This window comes from Diabrotica undecimpunctata, chromosome 7, assembly GCF_040954645.1.
Source record: "Diabrotica undecimpunctata isolate CICGRU chromosome 7, icDiaUnde3, whole genome shotgun sequence".
Classification (NCBI taxonomy): Eukaryota; Metazoa; Arthropoda; class Insecta; order Coleoptera; family Chrysomelidae; genus Diabrotica; species Diabrotica undecimpunctata.
In genome coordinates this window covers 50,563,816-50,580,731 of record NC_092809.1, presented here as the reverse complement: position 1 = coordinate 50,580,731, position 16,916 = coordinate 50,563,816, and the positions used below count along the sequence as shown (strand labels likewise).

The 16,916-nt window shown below is 32.3% G+C and overlaps 3 protein-coding genes across 3 annotated transcripts in view; 1 reads left to right on the top strand and 2 right to left on the bottom strand.

Moving 5' to 3' along the window:
• The first annotated feature begins 414 nt into the window (after window positions 1–414).
• On the top strand, window positions 415–8,407 carry ncm (pre-mRNA-splicing factor nucampholin). The gene is made up of 7 exons (XM_072537301.1): window positions 415–758; window positions 823–1,520; window positions 1,577–1,798; window positions 1,904–2,218; window positions 3,546–3,879; window positions 6,260–6,498; window positions 7,955–8,407. The coding sequence occupies exons 1-7, from the start codon at window positions 508–510 to the stop codon at window positions 8,344–8,346; spliced, it is 2,451 nt and encodes an 816-aa protein (XP_072393402.1). The 5' UTR covers window positions 415–507; the 3' UTR covers window positions 8,347–8,407.
• A 783-nt stretch (window positions 8,408–9,190) lies between these two features.
• Window positions 9,191–16,916, bottom strand: part of LOC140445322 (EF-hand domain-containing family member B) — a 48,890-nt gene continuing 41,164 nt past the window's right edge. Inside the window, exons 7-9 of the mRNA XM_072537294.1 lie at window positions 13,725–13,995; window positions 9,873–10,045; window positions 9,191–9,385 (exon numbers count right to left, since the gene is read on the bottom strand). Coding sequence (XP_072393395.1) covers window positions 9,191–9,385; window positions 9,873–10,045; window positions 13,725–13,995 — 639 coding nt within the window. The remainder of the gene's footprint in view (window positions 9,386–9,872; window positions 10,046–13,724; window positions 13,996–16,916) is intronic.
• Window positions 15,900–16,833, bottom strand: LOC140445328 (protein lethal(2)essential for life-like). The gene has a single exon (XM_072537299.1). It carries the CDS (start codon window positions 16,695–16,697, stop codon window positions 16,155–16,157), a length of 543 nt encoding a protein of 180 aa, XP_072393400.1. The 5' UTR covers window positions 16,698–16,833; the 3' UTR covers window positions 15,900–16,154.

Genomic DNA, 16,916 nt, shown 5'->3' with positions numbered 1-16,916 from the left:
TTCCAAGATCATACAATATATAACTGTTTACTACTGTAGCATTTCCAAGAGAGCGTAGCAAGAAACCATTTCATCGAATCTATCGACGCCCTCCATAAACCGATTGTAATCACAAACTGCTTTTGGGCATTCAATTTACCACCACCTTCTGAGTCTATGGTTTGGTCATGTTGATATTATTTCAAAAAGTAAACATGGAAAGAAAAGTAGAATGTGATTTAAAACTTTGGTTGTATGATAAAAAAATGCCGTTCTCCAGACTTTCTAACTAAGTACGGAAAGCAACATGCCTTTATTAGAGTCAAAATAGTTTCAAAAGATATTTAAGAAATTCGAAAACAGTAACATGATAAAAAATAATTTTTTACAAAACTCTCTAGAAAGAAGAGTGTTATATGTCAATGTCAAGGGACCAAGTTGTCACTGTCAGTAACGTGCGAATTGTCAAACTTAAAAATATTTTCCTGAAATTGTGTCAACTTGTAAATTTTATTTATTTTTTAAAATATGCCACATACCAAGGAAGCTAATTTGAGTTCACCAGAACGTAAAAGACGAAGAAAGAGTAAGTCTAAATCTCCAGAACGAAAAGAGAAAAAGTCTTCCAAAAAGAAAGCACACAATAGTAGAGACAGGGATTCATCAGAGGAAGATTACAACCCTAAAGATTATCAAAGATACTATGGGGAAGATCGCCCGAACAGTGACAAATATTGGAATAAATATCCAAGGAAAGATAAGACCAAAATTGGTCAAAGGTATTTATTTATATATTATTTAAAAAAAATTGTGCTCTGTAAAGATGGCACTGTTTTATTTTAGATATTATGATGCGGTTCCTGAAGAATCTGTCAAGAAGGGCGCTGATAAAAATTCAGACGAAAAGGAGTTATCAAAGTCAGTGGAGCCTGTTCCTGATAAATCAGTCATCAAACCAAGAGAAAGAAAAACTGTAGATATGTTAACATCAAGGACTGGTGGTGCTTATATCCCTCCAGCTAAATTACGATTGTTGCAAGCTAGTATTACAGACAAAACATCAGCAGCCTATCAACGAATAGCATGGGAAGCCTTGAAGAAATCCGTTCATGGATACATTAATAAAATTAACACCTCAAATATTGGCATCATTGCTAGAGAATTATTGCATGAAAATATAGTAAGAGGTAGAGGTTTGTTGTGCAAGTCAATAATACAAGCTCAAGCAGCATCTCCTACTTTTACAAATGTTTATGCAGCCTTAGTAGCTGTTATTAATTCAAAGTTTCCTAGTATAGGAGAACTTTTATTGAAGAGGTTGGTTTTGCAGTTCAAAAGAGGATTTAAACAAAATAATAAATCTATTTGTATATCAGCTACTACTTTCGTAGCTCATTTAGTAAATCAGAGAGTCGCACATGAAATTTTAGCTTTAGAAATACTTACATTGTTAGTAGAGACACCTACAGATGATTCTGTGGAAGTGGCCATTTCATTTTTGAAGGAATGTGGACAAAAACTTACAGAAGTTTCAAGTAGAGGTATGTGGTAATTAACCTCCAATGGATTGTTTGTATTTACAAATTTTATTTTTTAGGTATTACTGCTATATTTGAGATGTTAAGAAACATTTTACATGAAGGTCAGTTAGAAAAAAGAATTCAATACATGATTGAAGTTATGTTCCAAATAAGGAAAGACGGATTTAAGGATCATGCTGCTGTTGTAGAAGAATTAGATTTAGTAGAAGAAGAAGATCAATTCACTCATCTTATTATGTTAGATGATGTTAAAGAGGCTAATGCAGAGGATATATTGAGTAAGACATAAAGTATTTTCTCTGTATATCCTATTTTTTAGTGTTTTATGTTAGTTTTATTTTGAATTTCTCTAATTTTTTACTAATGTTTAAATATAATTGTAGATGTGTTCAAATTTGATGATAATTATGAAGAAAATGAAGATAAATACAAAACCCTTAGTAAAGAAATATTAGGCAGTGATGGTGAATCTGAATCAGGTTCTGAAGGTTCAGAAGAGGAATCTGAAGATGAAAATGAGGATGAAGTCAAGGATCAGGGGACAATAATTGACAATACTGAAACTAATTTAATTTCTCTTAGAAGAACAATATATTTGACTATTCAGTCTAGTTTAGATTTTGAAGAATGTGCACATAAGCTACTGAAGATGGAGTTGAAACCTGGACAAGAAATAGAATTGTGTCACATGTTTCTTGGTTAGTATTTTTATTTGGTATAAAAGGTATTCTCTAATCACAATATTATTATTATGTAATATATATAACAAAAACCTCTCTTTAATATGTGACAGGAACAGAGAATTTGTTGTATTTATATAAAAACTTGTTCTTTAATAATTCAACAATGCTGAAATAATTTTTGTCTGTATTAAGTATATACAATTATGAAATATAAACTTCTAATGGGTACAGATCCCATCCTGGCAAGAACTTGCACTTGTAACACTTGCTGTCAAATACTTTAGCCAGATAGTCTTGATGACTCCATCAATAGTCTGCCATCTGCCATATTTTGACAAAAAAAAAGAATATATACCAACATGCAGAATCTTATATCTAAACATTCTTTAAGTGCATTTTTTTGCTAAAAACATGCAATATACTCCAGTCTGGAGAGACAAAAAACTCTAAAAAAAACTAGCTGAATTTTGCTGAGAATGTCATTTTTGGGACTGCAAAAAAGTTTGTTACTCCTACTCCCGGTCTTCTTCCCTAAAACCATCCATGTAGTGGGAAAAAATAAAAACATGCATTTACCAAGAATCTGTATGCTGCAGAGATAATTTGAACAAAAATCAATTTTTAAATAAAATTTATATTAACTTGATGGCAAAAATTCGATATCATTTGACCAGAGTTTCATAACAACAAAAATTAAAATGTGTTTTAAAGATAAAGAGTGCAACTTTCGTATGCAATGATTGTATTTTGTCGTAAATGAATAAATATATAAATGTTGCACTACCCAGTACAGATTTTACTTGGTAAATCGATTTCCTGGAGTTTAGGGGAAAGCCCGGTCATAGGAGTGGCAAAGTTTTTGAAATCTTTTTAGGGTTTGTATGATTTTTAGAGGTCAAATCTCTGACTGGACTAATAGGAGTAAATTTTTTGATCAAATTTATTTTACAGTAGTTACCACTGCAAAATGTGGAAATACTATTAAACATTATGTTCATACTATGTTCAGAAAATAAACAATGATAAATTTGCTTCATTACCTATTTTTTTACCTACCTTCCTTGCCCCCAGGTCTAGTGTGTGTTAAAAAAATGACATACTGGTTACCTGGATGAGAAAGGTGTAATCCTATTTTTTTTCTTGTTCTTCATCTATTAATTCCATTTTCTTTTGTGGTTCAGGTAGATATTTAAGATAATAGACGTGATGTTTACTGTACAGGAAGATAAGATAATAATTTCACATATGTGACTGACTGTATGACTAAAAAACTAAAAATTAATAAATGTTAAAAGAAGGAAAAATAACTATAAATTGAATAAATATCTTTTTTTATTTGTAGACTGTTGTGCAGAACAAAGAACCTACGAAAAATTTTATGGCTTGTTGGCTCAAAGATTTTGTCAAATCAACAAAGTGTACATTGAGCCTTTCCAACAAATTTTTAAAGATACTTATTCTACAACTCACAGACTAGATGCCAATAGGTTGAGAAATGTTAGCAAATTTTTTGCACATTTACTTTTTACTGATGCCATTGGATGGGAAGTACTGGAAATCATGAAATTAAATGAAGAAGATACCAATAGTTCTAGTAGGATTTTCATAAAAATCTTGTTTCAAGAATTGGCTGAATATATGGGACTAGGAAAATTAAATGCAAGATTAAAGGATGAGTAAGTTGTAACTTATTTTTTTATCCCAATATAGTTGTAATATATTCATATATGAATATATTCTTATTTTTTTTCTCTAGATTTTATTCTTCTAAAGCTATTTTCTTGTGGAATTTTAATATTATTTACAACTTTTAATGGGAAATACCTACAGAATTAGTTGAAAATATGTTTATTTTTATGTTTCGCTTTTCACTTCAGAAATCGCTCTAATAGTGTATTCAGTAAAATTCAGATCATTAACAATTTTAGTTTTAATGGTATATTGCTTAAAAATCTTATGACTTGTGGTCTGAAATTATCTGTTCATTAAAAAAGAAAATGTGTAAAACTATAACAATTTTCAATTAAAAGTGATTAATTGTCATTAAAGAGTGCCTAATACAGTACTTCAAAAAACAGAAAACTGTGCAAAATATAATTAGTATATTCTATTTATATAGAATGTGAACTACTTAGCAAAGAAATAATTACCCAAGTTATGCTAATAAAGTTTTAAAATCCAGCGACTCATCCGAAGGGAAATCCCCTGGCACGCTTAAGTCTAATATTATTTTGTCGAAAACAGTGTCTACCATCCCCTTCAATCTCATTTTCTCTTCTTCCTTGATTATATGAGCTATGACATTAGCCCAATCTTCTTTCAATATCCGTTTCATTGTGAGTTCTAACAAATGGACATCAGAATTTTTGTATGTCACATTTTCACTAGCTACAAAACCCAGCCTTTAGCACGACCTATTGTATCTACAACATGCTGGCGATATCTGGCATGATGCTGTCTAATGACACTTATAAGCTCAGCTTTAACTATTTCCTCAGAAACCCGAATTCCTTTTTGTCCTACCATCTCTGCATGTCTACTTTTCTGGTGGCCATAGTTGGCAGACGTTCTAGTAATCGGCTGTGATAAGAAGCGTTATCCATCACTATTGCCGAATTTGGCTCGACTCGTGAAAGAAGTGATTCAAAAAATTTTTAAAAGCGTTGGGTATCCATGTCTTCGCGATAATCCCCCGTTTTTTGCATAAAATAGTGCATTATGGCCTAAAAAGCCACTCTCACTACCTATATGGGCGACAATCAGTCGTTGCCCTTTACCCGTTGGTCTTCGAATCCTGTTGGTAAACTGTCCTCAAATGCTTGATGATAACTTGTTACGGTAGTATCTTGCCAGATCTTAGATACTGTGTGACCAGCATTCGCCCACGTTTCGTCCAGATAATAAATCTTTTTGTGGGCAGAACGAACCTTTCTAATAGAGCAAAGATATCTTCCTCGCCATGAGACTAAATCTTCTCTTTCTATTAAGACAGATTTACGAGATCGTTTGGCATATATAAATTTTAAAATTTCTTTTATTATTATCCTTAACGTCTCTTTCCTCATTTTTGGAATGTGATTCTCCATTACCTTTGTACTAGTGGATTCGAGGATTGGCGCTTTATTATCAAAAAAGAAAGAATGAATAGTAGGGCATACAAAATTTTTCTGGTACTCATTCAATTCAATTTTTTTTCTACTACGACAATGTACCTTTGGAGCTTGCACAATCCCAGTCACCTTTTTTAAAAATGAACACTGTGCTACAGCTTCTATTGTACGAAGTGTATTTTTTAAATTTTCATACACTCTACAGACAATCTGCTTTTCTTCTACCAACATAAACTTCCGCTTTCTTTGTACATTACTTAGACCCTCTACGGCATCCATCTTAATGCTATAAAAAGAATAATCATCAATCATATTATTCTGTTATTTGTCTGTTGTTTACTTACCTCAAAAACTATTTTAAAGTTAACAAAAACAATAAAGTTTATTTAATAAATAATATATTCACAAGAAACAGAACACACCACGCCTATGCAGATATGGTCTGTGGAACGAATAAACTATTTCTCTTATTCCCATTCTTTTCAAGGACGTAAATATATAGACCAGCGAAGTGTTGATGTATACTGATGTTTCAAAGTATTATGAGAGTGACTCATTGAACTTGGTCAATTGTCACCTTTAATTGAAAATTGTTATAGTATAGTGTTCCTATATGAACCATTATTGTAAAAAACTGGTGAAAATTTATTGAAAATTACAAAAATTCTATAACAGGATGGTTACATTACATATTTGCTGTTTGGATTATTTGGTTTTTTCTTCTTCATTTTCATTTCAGGTTTTTTGGTGTCTTCTTTGGTGATCCACTGGTGTATTAAAAACCACTACACCTTCATTTAGTTCTTACACTTTTATGTTATAGTGAAATATTTGTTTTATTTTTTTTTTCTGTGTTTTTCGCTAGAAGATCTTCCATTGATCGTTTTCTCACCTAAACATTATTTTCATTTTTAATTCCTATACTGAAAAGTACTTATTTTTTTAGGACCCTACAGGCTTATTTTTCAGGACTGTTTCCTAGAGATAACCCAAAGAATACCAGATTTTCTATTAACTTTTTTACCTCTATCGGTTTGGGAGGATTAACTGATGAACTGAGAGAACATTTAAAAAATATTCCAAAAATGATGGAAATGAAGTTAGCCACTGGTAAAGAAAAGGAAAGCAGCGATAGCAGCAGTTCAGAAAGTAGTTCTGAAGATAGTAGTGACGATAGCTCTGAAGGTAAGATTATTCAATTATTCCTAGAATAATTATAATACAGTATATCATCAACTGACTAATGATAGATAAATTAAGTCTATATAAATCGGTCTTTTATTTATGTTTATTTTCCACTTCAACATATATATATATATATATATATATATATATATATATATATATATATATATATATATATATATATATATATATATATATATATATATATATATATATATATATATATATACAAACAACACAGTTTATTAGGGCTGCAGTCAGTAGGTTTGGCCGGGATGTTATAGAAACACTCTTTTGACTTTTGGTCGAGCTTTCAGAATTCTTTTATTCCTTCTTCAAGACACTGTAATTAGAAGAAAGTGTAAATATTTACAACATATCTCAAATTGTCATTACAACTTACTAGTCGTTGAGATTATTTGTGTAAAGCTATGACACTCAACATTAAAAACACACATATAAAATATAACATGTAAAATAATGGACAAAATATATATATATATTTATATATATATATATATATATATATATATATATATATATATATATATATATATATATATATATATGTATATATATATATATATATATATATCTATATATATATATATATCTAATATATTTTATATACATTATATATATAATGTATATAAAACTGATAATGGATTCAAGATCCCTTTAAGCGATTTTCTCATAGCAGTTGTAATACACAAGTATGGAAGCCTTTTGGTAGAATTGAGAAGTCGAATCGCCCCAGACTGTTGCGTTTTGTTCCACCAAACCATTAATATAACCGAAGGTGCATTTTTGGCTTTGACCCCCAGTTTTTTCTGCACGTTTCGATTCGAGAAAATTAAAGATAATTACGCCTAAAAAGACAAATCACTAGAGCCACGTTTGTATAGCCGCATAGAAGGGACCCATGGTTTTTAAGCACTTCAGTTCTGAACTCTTTCTAAGTAGAGTTTGTCTAGTACAAGATCTGTTGACTTTCTCGACTGGTACAGCATATTGACGTTTATTAAGTGCTTTATCTCTTAGCACTTCGTCTCTAATATAGCTGTTACTCAGTCTTTCTTACATATCCAAAGGAGTATAGGCTTATTGGTGTGATTTGGTTGTTTGGTGTATTACCCTAGCAAACTACCTTTGAAGATTTTATCCGGTTGTAGTATTATCAAATCCTCTTCTTTATGCAGAAGAATTGGATATATAAATATATAAACTAACCTAGACCAATGATGAAGTTACACCTTATTCTATACCTAACCTAACCTAACATAACCTAACATAACCCATACTGCTCAGCTACCAATGTTGAAGTTACACCTTAATTATAATGTATTTTGACTATATTTCAATTGTTTTAATAATTCTGTGTCTGCATTGTAAGAGTATTAGAATCTTAATAACTTTCCAATCACTTTAAACCTATAATGAAAATCGATATTTTTAGATTCGTCAAGTTCTGAAGACGACAAAGTCAAAAACAAGAAGAAATCAAAAAAGTTAAAAGAAAAAAAATCGAAAACAAATTCTAAATCTAGACCTAGATCGAAAGAAAAAGAACACGCAGATAAACCCAGAGACAAACGTAGAAAGGAAGATAGATATAAATCTGACAAAAATCCCGATAGATCCTCGTCCAAACAATATTCCAAAGAAGATAACGACAAGCGAAGAAAAGATTACGAATGGATGAAAAGTAGATATGAAGATAATATTAAGCAGTTAAAAAACGATAAAAGGGTATTTGAAAAGTCTTCCAAACGACGATCAAGATCTAGGGACAAGGTAAAAGGCAGGGAAGAGCGTAGACGTAGAAGCAGAGAAAGACGAAGAAGCTAAGATAATTTTTTAATAAGGATCTATGTATATTTATATAAACATTAATTTAATACATGTTTTATAAAAATTAAACTTTTTCTTATCCCTTATCATGATTTTCGAACCATCCCGAACCTCTATTAAAAAGATACATTTAATACATTTCAATGTTAATAACTATTTTAATCTGCTCCGTGCGTGACCGTAGGCATTACTGTACGTTGTACGTCTTTTATTACGTTTTATATGGAACAAATAAAGCGTATGAATAATTAAAGAAAATTGTCTACTAAAGTTTGTAAAGGACGAACTGGATACTCAATCCTGAGTGGCAAAAGGATATGGGAAGAAATTAGTATTAAAATATAATTTATTTTGTTCATATAAGACAAATGAGCGATAAGAACTTCGTAGATTTTATTTTGACATGCACCAAATGTATGCAACTTATAGTTCATTATTGCAGTGTTGCTGAGTTTCAATTTCAATAAAATTTCTTTATCATTCCACACATGGTCATATTTACCACTATAATTAGTCCTTTTAATGATTGTTTTATTTATATTATATTCATTGTATGGTGAGCGTTTATTATTAATTTTATAAAAGTGCACCACAAAATGCACTCATATGAATCATGTATGGTATTCTACATTCAAAATATCTTTAGCCGTTGTATTAATTATCAGAGCTATCTACTTGAATCAAATTGGTTGCTAACTGAGGGTGTTTATAAAAAATTTGCGCTATTTATTCCTTTTGTTTACATGTTAAATTAAAATAAACATACTAATTAATAATAAAAAAATGTTATAATAGAATAAAAATATATCAATTTACATAAATATATATCTATAGAATATTTTCAGCAGTCAGCTTCATCTACACGAATTGTTTGTATAGGAGTGTACTTTTCCAGTAATTTTTTGAATGTATCTACACAAACTAAACCAGTCTCATCTTGCTCCACACCTTCTTTCCAGATTTTTTCAAATTTGTTTCCAGGAAAACTATATCCAACTTTCTCAAAGAGTGTTTTTAACACTTCAGGTTGTCTAGGCTAAAAAAGTCCATGTAAATGTACTTTATGTGTTGTTAATTACAATTTATGTAAACAATAGCAAATGGTTTAATTTATAAATACTATGAAATGATATTGATAAGACTTTTTTAAAATATATCATTGTCACTAATGCAATAAAACTAGAAAAGACAACGCTAATAATAACACTCGAACGTTAGAAGATATGCATTAAATCAAGTACGGTTAAAAAAAAGTGTATCTAAAAGTCTTAACGGATTAGTGAATCTGGAAAGGTGTCAAATCTAGGTTAATTACAAACTAAATCATTTACTACTTAATCCAAATCTACACTTTATTGAGAAAACATATAAATAAATGTAAGAACGTAGAGAAAAATACTGGAAAACATAGCAGGAATATATTAAATGAATCTCGGAAAGTTAACAAGCCACATAATAAGGAATTTTAAGTGATAACATCTAAAGTTTCCACGAGAACATAGTTTTACAGTTATAATACTTACTAAAAAGAAATCTCTGAAATTTAATCCATAATTCGTGTATATACTTGGATTGAGCAAAGTCTTTATATTGGTGGAGTCACCCAAACTTTCAAGATCCGCTAAACATGAACCTGCAGGTTGATATGGTGCTGGCAAATCTGTTCTATGAGTAGGAATGCCTGCAGTAGGCATATCTGCGAATTATTTTGTTTTAGTATATTTAAACATGTGTTTAAAAGATAAAAATCTGATTTACAATTAGCAGAAAGAGGAGTGAGAGAAAAACTAATTAGTGACAATTTAAAATTAGTTTTAAAGCTTTCCATTTTGATTTTGTATTTAAAAGCACATTTTTTTAAAGAACCTTCTGTGACCAAAAGGAACCAAGACAGCTTTTTTCTTAAAATCATATTCATCATCATCATTCTGACTTTACAACCCTACGTGGGTCCTAGCCTCCTCAAGAATTTCTCTACAGTCGTCCCTATCCATCGCCTTTCTCCGCCAAGCACGTATTCCCATATTTCTCATGTCTTCATCGATATTATCAAGGAACCTTGTTCTAGGTCTTCCTCTTCTTCTCTGACCAATGGGTCTATCAAGGAGCGTTTTTCTAGCTGGGTTATTTTGTTCCATCCGCATTACATGCCCTATCCACCTCAGACGTCATATCTTAAAATGTTTTACGATATCAGGTTCCTGGTATATTCTATAAAGTTCGAAGTTGTATCGTGTTCTCCACACTCCATTGTCATTCACTGCTCCATAAATTCACCTTAGTACTTTTCTTTCGAAACATCCTAACATGTTTTCATTATTTTTTGTTAGAGTTCAGGTGTCTGAACCATATGTTAGGACTGGGCGTATTATTGTTTTGTAGAGTTTTATTTTTGTATTTCTCGATATCATTATCTGTTGGCCGTGGAAATTCTGCTATTTATCTCTGCGGTAGTATTATTTTCAGTGTTTCAGTGTATAACAAGTGGTCGTAGTATTTGTGGTTGCGTGCTTATTTTCATATACTTCGTTTTGTTGGTGTTTATTATTAAACCCATTTTTCTAGCTGATTCTTTTAATCCTACATACGCCTCTCCGTACAGCGTTTCCGTTCTCCCAACAATATTGATATCATCAGCATAGACCAGGATTTGCACTGATTTATTATATATTGAACTAGTAGTTGTGATTTGTGACGTCCGTATTACTTTTTCCAGAGCCAGATTGAACAGTATACAGGAGAGAGGGTATCGCTGGCGCAGCCCGTTATTTGTTTTAAAAGGTTCAGACAGTTCCCCCTGAATTTATAATCTAAATTCAACTTTTTCAAGAGTTAATTTTGTTAAATTTACCAACTGATTTGGTATTCCTAGCTCTTTCATTGCTTTGAACATTTCTCTTCTTTTCACAGGGTCGTATGTCATATTCCAGTGTTTTTTTCTAAAATTTGTTTCAGGGTTGCAATCTGATGAATTGTCGATGTACCACCTTTGAAACTAGTCTGGTATGTTCCTACTATCTCTTCTGCATATGGTGTCATACAGTGATATAGTATTGTGGAAAATATTTTATACGCGGCATTTAGAAGCGTAATTCCTCTGTAGTTAGAGCATTCAAAGCTATCTCTTTTTTTGTGTATGGTGCAAAGTATTCCAATATTCCAATCATTGGGGAGGGATTTCTGTGTCCATATATCTTTTATAAGCTGCTGTAATGCCATTGGTATCATGGCCACCTTCCTTATATAGTTCAGCTGGCAGATTATCTATTCCGAGTGATTTGTTTCTGGCTAGTTTTTTAACTGCATATTTAACTTCAAGAATCGTTGGTGGTTCCTCTTCCCTCTCGTCTGTTTGCCTTACCTCATCTCTTTCGTCTTCCAGGTTTTCTTATTCTTCCTTTATATTAAGTGCCTGGTTAAAGTATTCCACCCATCTATTCAATACATCTTTCCTTGTTGTTAATAGGTCGCCATTCTGACTTCTTCATTGTCTTGTGGTTGCCTTGAATTCTTTTTTGTTGATGAAAACTTTCTTATAGAATATTCTAAATTCTTTCTCTCGTGGTGGTTTCGTTTTTTTGCTATTGTCTTCTCTTTGTCTGGTAATTCTCTACAGTTGTTCTAGTTCGTCTAGTCTAGCATTTTTCTGTAGGCTTCATTTTTTTCTTTTGTTGCATTCTTGCATTCATCGTCAAACCAATGATTTCTACGGGCACAAATTTCTGTTCCTATTTCCTCTTTCGCTGCTGCTTCAATGTCTTCCTTTATTCTGGTCCAGAAGGAGTCTATATCTGTCTGGCATTCCTCATTACATTTTGATTCTTTAGCCTGTTGGTGATGTTTTCCGAGTACCGTTCTACAATTGTCGCATCTCTCAGCTTTTGCTCATTCCATTTTTTTGTATCCATTTTATTTTCTTTACTGCTGTTTGAAATTCTAGCTCTCAATATTGAGATCAATAGGCAATGATCTGAGTCTATGTTTGCGCCTTTATAACTTCTGCAGTTTATTACGTCTGTTCCATGCCTTGAATCTATTAAGATGTGATCAGTCTGACTCGTTGTTCTTCCATCAGGAGAGGTCCAGGTTACCTTGTGTATGTTCTTGTGTTCAAAATAAGTGCTAGCGACTGTCATAATGAGTGCTGCTGCGAATCTTATCAGTCGTAATTTATTATCGCTACTGATGTTGTATAGGCTATGCTTTCCTATCGTGGGCATGAAAACTCGCTCTCGTCCTATTCTTGCATTCGGGTCACCTAATAAAATCGTAATGTCATTTCTGGGACATCTCCTGTAGGCTTGCTCTAGCTCTTCGAAGAACTGTTCTTTTATTTCCTCTGGTTTGTCATCAGTTGGGGCATGTGTATTGATAAAACTGTAATTAAAGAATTTTCCTTTTAAGCGCAAATAGTACATTCTTTGACTGTAGGCTTTAAAGTCAATAATAAGGCCTTTTGTTCTTCGGTTTACAATAAATCCCACCCCATCTATGTGTTGGTTTTCATTTCAGCTGTAATATATGGAATGGGTTCTCTTGTCAAGAGTGGGGGGTTCCCGTCCACCGCATTTCCTGCCGTGCTAAAATCATATTTCCATTGTTTATTAACATTAAGAGCTGAAACTTAAACAAATTGTAAAAGAGGATCTAAATTTTATGATCTAATTTATAGATGAAATACACAGAGAATGTGTAAAAAGTTAAAGTGATCATACCTACTCGTAAAATACCGCCAAGTTAAAGTGGAGGAGAGCATTTTCCGAGCCCCGTTTTCTTTTAGAATGGAACTTCAAATTAATATCTAATTGAAAAAAATTACGGATATAACTATTTTGGAATTTTATTTTAATTTTGTGTACACATTAAAATTGGTAGTTAGAGATAAGTAAAAATGAAGAGGCTATTACAAAAAATATACGAATAACGAATAACTTTTTATCATCGAAAATTTAACGAAACTGGTCCAAAAGCAGTCGCTTCGTGGGCGGACACAGGTTTTATTTAGGTTCTAAATTGGTTGTAAACAGCTTGCAGATGAAACTAGTCTTCAACCGTTGTGTTAAAACAGTAGCGTTGTTAGCGCGGGTCCTTAGGTTTCTTACCAATCGCAGTTTCGTGTGACTTCAGAGACGGCAGTCGCGGAAAAAAATAGAGGAATGAGTTGAGAGAGTAGTTGGCGCAGTTGGTCAAATATTAAGAAACCTCACAAATAAGTACATTTGTGCTTACTTACTTACTCCGTGGCATTACAACCCTTCGTGGGTTTTAGCCGACTCGACAACATGCCTCCACTGTGCACTACATTTGTGCATTGTGTTAAATATACTTTTTGAATTTTCGAATTTTTTAGTAAAAAATCGTACCAATTTACTTACTTGCGTTGTTAATAAATAAATAATCACACCCTGCAGCTTGATATGTTGTGATGTAGTAAAGCTTTTCGGGAGGAATATCCTTAGTTGACATTAATTCTATTGTCGGAGCATTAACGTTTATCATGTCGACAAATCTCTTGTAATTAATTTGATCGTCTGACATTATATTTAGTAGTTTTAAAAGTTGTTCCATATCTGTCATCGAAAACTTCACGCGGCTGCTAAGACAAACCTCGTAGAATATGTCCTTTGGAAGCAATCCATTCCTCTCCTTAAAAACAGATGATATAATATCAAATTGTTGCTTTCAACTAAAGATAGGTAATTTTAAAAATTTACATGATTAAACTTAATAACCCAGTTAGAATAAATGATACCCAAATACCATACTCAATATCAGTTAACAATTTTAGCATCACAATCCTTTACTTTTTTTAAAATATTCTGTTAGAATCATCATCATCAAGGCCTTCCATTCCTGATAGAATATTTGCCGTTCTTACTTAGAACTCTCTGATTCGCTTATCGGGGTGAATCACTCCGCATTATTCTTGTGTATTGCCAAAGTTTGTTACATGACTTGGCTTTTGTTACAATTTTCTTCTACTTATTTCGATCTGTGCATAGGTCTCTCCAGTTTCTAACTTTCAGGATTTTGATATCTCTCATCTCCCATCTCTCTCTAGGTCCTCCCCTTGGTCTTTCAGTTTCTGGCTTCTATCTGGTGACCTCCTTAATCAGTAGGTCATTTTTTCTTCACTCTATGTGTCCCAGCCCTTTCAGTACCTGCGCTTTAATAAATCTACTTATTGAAATTTTGGATGAAATGAGTAAAGGTTAAACATACGAAACAATCCATTACAAAACATTTAAATTAAATAAAAAGTGTGATCTCCTTTTAATTCTTTAATTCGTCCCATATGTCGAACTTAGACCTATAAAGCCATTAGAACTGTAGAAGCAGTAGAGAGTAGAGATATTTTTTGGGTAAATATTGTTTTCTTAAACATATCGATTCTTAGTAACATTATGACTTTTTGTAAGTCAACATAGACTTTAAAGGTCGTTGATGTATCTGGTTCATTTGTATCCAAACGGTATAATTCTCTTGAATCTCTGGCACGTTGAATGTGTTCTTTCCAGCTACCATATTCACTACATGCTGGTTTCAAGTTATCAGAATTATGCTCTTTATTGTGTAGTTGGAATGCTTCACACAGTTCGCACTCTTCATGGCCCATATTAAACCTTATTAGAGGATTGATTAGGGGGGTAGGTTGCTAAATAATCCTTGGGCACGACCTGTATGGTTAAATCACTAGGCAGGTATCTACGATATAGCGCCTTTCTATATGCGTATCAATGTTTATAGTATAGTAAATAATTTGCTTTTAAGTACAAGCCGCCTTCACACGTCCATCTTTTTTAGAGCAGATAGGAATGGACGATTGAAACACATTTTGTCTGACAAATACTTTCGCTAATCGCGCCAATTACATAGCAAAAACACCGCGATTGTGTATTATTGCTTAGTATAAACACAGTCACTGCAGGCTTCGTCAAGTATATGCGGGGTTTTACCTAAGTAATGTTGTAGTTGCGGGATTCTTCTATAGTTCCACTCATGTTTTCGTAGATGCCTAGGTTTAGTATTTCTTTCAGAATATATATTTGGGATTGTAAATATGTACTGTACTTTTCTTAAATAATCATGTAGTATAAACTCTTTAGATCTAACTTTCGCGCTCAACTAAATTTTCATAATTTTTGCATATTCGGTGTTTTTCTTAAGGACGGCAGTGTATCAGGCAATCGTGTTGACTAGATACATCCTAAGATATTTATATCCAACACATGAAGATATTCTACAAAAATTGTGAAGCCCTAAATATATAAAATAACACTAATTACAATATGTGTACTAATACGCATGAAATATAAGAAACATAGTGTTTGTAGTACAGTGAAAATTAGAATTAGAAAGTTTGAAAATGTCAAAAATGTTTACTAGTAGGATTTAAAATCAATTATATTTAGACATTTACTTTTAGTTTGTAATTCTAATGGATAAAAACTATCTTCTTTGTTCAAAATGTTTTTAGAAGAAAAAAAAGTACAAAAAAGATTCAACAGTCTAAATGATAATAAATCAGGTATATAACAAAAAAAACCAAATTTTTATTATTAGTTTTATTAAAAAAAATAGGACAATGTAAAAAATATTTGGATGAAATCAGTCTTACACATGTTTTATAATTTTACATGACCTGCAATATTCTATATGGCAAAACTACATGTTACTTTTACTTAAAGAATATTGGAAATATCGAAGTAAAACAAACAGAAAACATTTATAAAATGAACATAAGATCAAGTTCAAAATAATGCGAATAAACGGAACACTTAACACGAAACAAAATAGTTCATTTTTTATTTTTTCTTAACAGCTTCTTTTTCTCCTTCTACTGCTTTCGCTGGCTTTCCAGTTTGTTCCACAGTAATACTTTTGTGCGGTAAGGATCCATTCTCAACTTTGGGAGCAATAATTGAAAGGACACCATCTGAAGACAGCTTTGACTCGATTTTACCCATATCATAATTTTTGGGCAAAACATATCTTCTGACGAAGTGTCTATAAATATGACCATGGTCGTCTTCTTTTTCTTCGTGTTTTCCTTCGATGGTAACTTCCCGGTCTCCTGTTACTTTCACAGAAATTTCTTCGGGTTTAAACTGCTGGACGTCTAGGTTGGCTGAGAACTGGTCTTTACCGTAATTTACTGTAGAGCCAGAATCGTTTCCAGAGGCTGCAGACCTCCAGTTCCTCATGTAACCAGCAGGACATCTGAGGAAATGTCTGGACACGGGTTGAAACAGATCTTCAGGTTCCAAAACCATTCCAAAATGTTGATCAAAAAGCCTTGATGGTCTGCTGTGGGATACATCGCCAAACAAATATGGTAGAATAGACATCTTTACACTTTATTATTAAACTTTTTTAATCAAAATTCACTTCGCTACCTTCGCGTACTTTAAATTTCTTTCTGAGATTTGAACTGATTCTAATTCTCCGCGCCAGTGGAGTAGCTTTTATACCCGTATACAGTGTCACTAGAATATTCCTGAACACTCGAGAATCTTCGTTCAGTATTCGATTGGAAGGGTTCGCAACCGGTGCTGGCTACTAATCTG